The sequence below is a fragment of the Cyprinodon variegatus genome, unplaced genomic scaffold (genome assembly GCF_000732505.1).
Source record: "Cyprinodon variegatus isolate N-32 unplaced genomic scaffold, C_variegatus-1.0 Scaffold994, whole genome shotgun sequence".
Taxonomy (NCBI): domain Eukaryota; kingdom Metazoa; phylum Chordata; class Actinopteri; order Cyprinodontiformes; family Cyprinodontidae; genus Cyprinodon; species Cyprinodon variegatus.
This window is the reverse complement of record NW_015151447.1, coordinates 173,813-179,040: the sequence shown is the minus strand read 5'-3', so window position 1 is coordinate 179,040 and position 5,228 is coordinate 173,813. Positions and strand designations below refer to the sequence as shown.

At 40.8% G+C, this 5,228-nt stretch overlaps 1 protein-coding gene across 1 annotated transcript in view; it reads left to right on the top strand.

Moving 5' to 3' along the window:
* LOC107100630 (guanine nucleotide exchange factor for Rab-3A-like) overlaps window positions 1–4,596 on the top strand; it is a 7,848-nt gene extending 3,252 nt beyond the window's left edge. Inside the window, exons 2-6 of the mRNA XM_015399202.1 lie at window positions 908–950; window positions 2,142–2,325; window positions 2,445–2,540; window positions 4,068–4,145; window positions 4,243–4,596. Of these exons, the coding sequence (XP_015254688.1) occupies window positions 908–950; window positions 2,142–2,325; window positions 2,445–2,540; window positions 4,068–4,145; window positions 4,243–4,581 (740 nt within the window). The 3' untranslated portion in view covers window positions 4,582–4,596. The remainder of the gene's footprint in view (window positions 1–907; window positions 951–2,141; window positions 2,326–2,444; window positions 2,541–4,067; window positions 4,146–4,242) is intronic.
* The last annotated feature ends 632 nt before the right edge of the window (window positions 4,597–5,228 follow it).

Sequence of the window (5,228 nt, the reverse complement as noted above, 5' to 3'; positions counted from 1 at the left end):
TTTTTTTTTTTTTTTTTTTTCAAAAATTGCATTTTAAATAAATACATGAACATTTGTCTCCATTGTGAAAATAAAACACTGTGCCGTATCCAACATTGCTGGTGTTTTAACATAAAACAAAAATGAAAATTTACATCATCACATTTTGAAAGTACAAATTTATAAAAAGATATTAAATTTTTTACACACATTTACATTTTTTGTTGCCTTTTGATTAATAGAAAACTTAATGGTGTTGACATATTGCTTGACCTCATTGTTAAAAGCAATAAAAGATATTTTGGAATGTGTAAACTTACATTTATGAATATAGAATCTTTTCAAGAGAATAATCAGATTAATAATGAAAGTTTCATTTGGTCTAGTCTTAGTACTGTTGAGGTCATAAAGTCCAAAAAGGACATCCTTCCAAAATAACTTAAAATCTTTCTCAGTTTTTTCTGCAATAAACTTAGAAATGTCAGACCAGATATTTTGGACAAAAGTGCAATGCCAAAACAAATGGGTTACAGTTTCAACAGTCATAGAACAAAAAGTGCACAATCTATAAATGTCCTGCTGGATGAGTCTGTTAGGAAACTGGGAGTGTTAGTGACGTCATGTGAGCTGGGAGGAGGAAGGAGAGAGAAGTTTCCTCTCTCTGCTGCTTTCTATCATTTATTAGAGAAACGGAGAGAAAATAGTCCTGGAAAAGGTTCCTAAAGCAGCTTCCTTTCTCCATTCCTTCCCTTTCGCGTCTCTTCCTGCGGCTGCTTTTCTTCTTCTTCTTCTTCTTCTTCTTCTTCTTCTTGCTGACGTCAGCGTCCGCATTCCTCCGCTGTGATTTAAAGAGCTGGTTGAGTTTCAGTGAAACTAACTAACTTTCTAACATTAGCGCTGCTTTTTAACCGACTCTACATCAAATAAGAAGACTGGAAGAGAAGAGCGGCTGGCAGGGTAAGGCTGGCAGGGTAAGGCTGGGTAAGGCTGGAAACATCTCACTCTGACAGCTAGCTAGCTCAGCTACTGCTCTGCACTTTATCTAAATAATTAGCATTATTATTATAAAACTGCATCAGAGGTTCTCTATGTGTGGTTCAGGGGCCCTTTGGGGTCCCTGCTGTTGTAATTGGGGCCAAACATTAAGGCAGGGAAGTTCCTATTGATTTATGTTGATCTAAGCAGTTTTCTATGAAAAAGTTTTAATATTTAAACGATAAACACATGAGGCAGGTCATATGATCAGGTTAAAATTTAAGACAAGGTTATAAAAGTTGCTCCAGGTCAGTTCGCTTCAACTGAGATCCTTTCAATCCTTCCTACTTCCTTCACTGAACACATTCACTGATTTAGCAGGAACAGAAATGCTGCTGATCTACTGGAGTTTGCTCTGGTTCCCTGTTTAATTCTATTCAGTTTATTTCTATTTCTCCAATTCACATCATGTCATCTCAGGTCACTTTATAGAGATGATTCAACCAGATCATCCAGTCAGATTGATTCAAAGTTTTCTAAGGAAAACCAGCTGATTGCATCGACTCATTGACTCTTCAGCAATCCCTCACACTAAGCATGCTTGTAGCGACAGTGGAGAGGAAAAACTCCCTTTGAACAGGAAGAAATCTGCAGCAGAACCAGGCTCAGTGTGGATGGATTATCAGACCAGATTAAACCAGTTATCACTGAACTCACAGCCGACACATTTGTTCTGCTTTAAAGGAAGTTTAAAGAAGTTTGGGGAAACGAACATCATTACTATCCAACCTTTGATATCCATACGAGAAAAGCAATATGAATTGTTAACAATACAAATCAACTATTTATAAAATCTAAACTATTAAAATTACAAACATTATTCATAATGTATAAAGTGAGATATTCTCTTTTTCCTCAAACTTTAGAAAGTATGTTTCTAGTTAAAGGAAAAGTCCAGTCAGCAAAGATCTGTTTATTTATTTTTTTTTTAGCTATAACTTTTAGAAACTGTGGGACGTTATGCTACCTCAGTAAAAACGAAGCTTTATTGCTTTTTACACGCCTTTAACAGATACTCCAATAAATCATCTTTAGGTTAACTGTGTAGCTTAACGTTCCTGTTTTTCAGCAGTAAAGATTCTCTAAAGGACTCATTTCCATGTATTTATTGAGTGTTTTTCTTGCAGGTTGGTAGATCTGGATCCAGAACCAGTGACCATAGTGGAGGGAGGAGGCCGGGATGGACCCACCTCAGGCAGACCTCACGGCCATCTCTGCCGACTCCGCAGCTCTTCACTGGAAATTAAAGAGAAAGAAATCAGAGAAAAGGGTTCCGAGATTCTCCGGGAGCAGCTGGATGCAGCCAAGAGGGTGTCGTAACTTCTCCATGTTTGCATGCATGATTATAGCTTCAAATGGGAACCAAAAAGCTGACTATGCAGATGTTCCACCCAGTAAAATGATGCCGTTTGCTGCTTTCTGCACCACAGGAACTGAAACTAAAAGACAAGGAGTGTGAACGTCTGTCGCAAGTCAGAAATCAGCTGGAGCAGGAGCTGGAGGAGCTGACTGCCAGTCTGTTTGAGGTCAGCTCACTTTCTGCTGAGCCCACTATGAGACCTGCTCACTGTTTACTGAAACTTCTGAAAGTAGCACATTAGCTTGTTGGTGAAGATTCTCAGCCCCCTCAACCCCCCCTGTTTAAGATTCCCCTAAACAGAGGGGGTCCACGAGCCCATTTCTCCTGGTGCGCGCCCTCTTTAAAATGTGTTGTCCTCATAGCTCACTGTAAGCTCCACATACAGCCGGGACTCTATAGTGAACTTTATAGTGAACTCAGTTAACTGACTGTTCAGACAGATGATCACTGCTTTTTGCTCCGTTGGTCACGTAACTCCTCCTCCACCGCGTGGTGCCTGCGCCATCTTTGTTATTAGTCGCCACTGTCGGGTAGCGACAGCCTAAAGTGACTCAGACTTAGACTCAGGTTTATTTCTCCCTTGGGATTACTCCTTCAGGAATATTCTGGTTCCTGTAGCTTATATAGAGAACAAAGAGTTAAAGCAAGACGCCTTTGAAGATAAAAATGCAAAAGACTATATAAAAAGAGTGTATAATGTACAAAAAAGCATATGAAGAAAAAAGTATAAGTATATGGCGACTGTGGGCCGCTGTGACAGCAAATCCCATAATGCTTTGCGAGGAGAGCTCTCAGTGCAAAGCATTCTGGGATATATCTGCCTCTTCCGAGGCCTTTCTCTTCTTCTCCTACACTTTTCTTCTCACAAAGTATGACGGTGAGAAAGGTGAGCTTCAATGACTGTCTGAAACCGTAGCTCTCCACAGATATACGCCTGAAAGTGCGCAGAAAAAGCTAGCTATAGCAGGGATTAAAGTATTCTGGCCTCAGGTCGGATTTCCGGCTCGTAGCGATTGCCAGAGGGTAAAAAAATCACTTGAAAATAAATTGACGTTAAATAAATTAAAAAAAGACAATCAAAATCCTTCTTGCGTTTGTCAGCCAATGGCAGCAAAGGAGCGCACTGAAACTAACAGTATTATCCAATCAGACGGCGGGTGCTGTTCATGCTGTTGCACACTCTACACGTTTACCGGGAGCTACGGCAACATCTGTTTTACCAGCGTCAATAACTGCCTGCGTGTGGTGAGTTAAACATCAGGGTTCTTTCCTCACCGAACACGACCTCTCAGTCACACTAGATATATAGTAGATAGATGCACTACTGCCTTCTGCTGGCCGTTTTTGGTATTAGATTTTTAAAAGTCAAATTTAGTCTTCAATCCTTCATCCAATCTCTGATCCCATGCCCCCAACAGTGGGGTGTGTGTGTCAAAAGTTCAGGCTCAGTATTTTTTTTCTTTAATCCCTGCTAACGGGACGAGCGCGTAGGATGGCCTTACGTAAGCATATCACCAGAATGATTGACAGTTAGGATGACCACTGATTTAGATGATCCACCCGGAAATAAAAAAAATCCTACTTTATATCATTAAGGAATATGTTTATAAAAAATCTTTTAAAAGCTTATTTTTTAAAAGTGAACAGTTGCGAGTGCATTATCTTGTTTTAATCACACATTTTATTTTGACAGGAAGCCCATAAGATGGTCCGTGAAGCTAATGTTAAGCAAGCAGGAGCAGAGAAACAACTGAAGGAAGCTCAAGGAAAGGTGCGCCAAGTTATTGTTTATCTCCATGTCCTCATGAAGGCCTTTTATTTTCCACTGTAAGCTAATGAACGCTTTGGGTCTGGCGTTTATTTCCCAGATTGACGTTCTGCAAGCGGAGGTGACCGCGCTGAAAACTCTGGTGTTGACGTCCACGCCCTCCTCGCCTAACCGCCAGCTGCATCCTCAGCTGCAGTCCTCCGCTTCACGGGGATCCTACAAACGCGGCGCGGGCCACATCCGCAACAAAAGCGCCAGTGGAGCCTTTCAGAGCTCACCTGGAAAACCTGAACCTGCACCTGTTTCCATTCAGTCGGCGGCTAAAGATGAGCGGGAGGCAAGTTACTCTGCTTCTCTCCTCTGCTTTCCTCTTTTTTCCATCATCTCCTGCATTGTGCTGCTTTCTTCTTTCTCTCTGCAGGCTCTAACCCCTTCCTGACTTTTTCTTCCTGTCTGTAACGGACGCCTCTTCCTTTCTCAGCTGCTCTCCTCTGTCTGATTTTCTGTCTGCTATCAGGGCAGTCAGTCAATGTAAACGTTGGCAGCACCAGGGGGGAGGGGCTAATTACCGACAACAAACAGGTAAACTGCTCATAACACACGTATTCTCTATACTGCAGTTTGTCCTCTGTATGATTATTTTAGATCCTGGTTTTTAATCTTCTTAAAGTTTAAGTATAGCATAAGTTGTAGTGAGAACACCTTTTATGTATGATGCTTTAACTTACAAAAATATCCCAGTATCTTTTGATTATATCTTGGTTAAAGCTTAATAAAAAAACAGTTGAAAGTGCGGCGTATATTGAAAAATAAAAATTCAGAAAGACTGAATCCTCTTCAACAGAGATGGACCAACATAAATAAATATAGCTGTCACAACAAATACCGTATTTTCTGGACTATATAGCGCACCTTATTATAAGCCACGCCCACTAAGTTTGTTGAAAAAACAGAATCTATAAATTGGAAATGTACATACATAAGCTGCTGATAGCTACTGAACTGTCTCCCACCCAACCTGTAGGGGGAGCTCTACATAAAGCCCCTGGAGTATGGAGGAAGAAGAATGCTAGCTCCGTTAGCTTG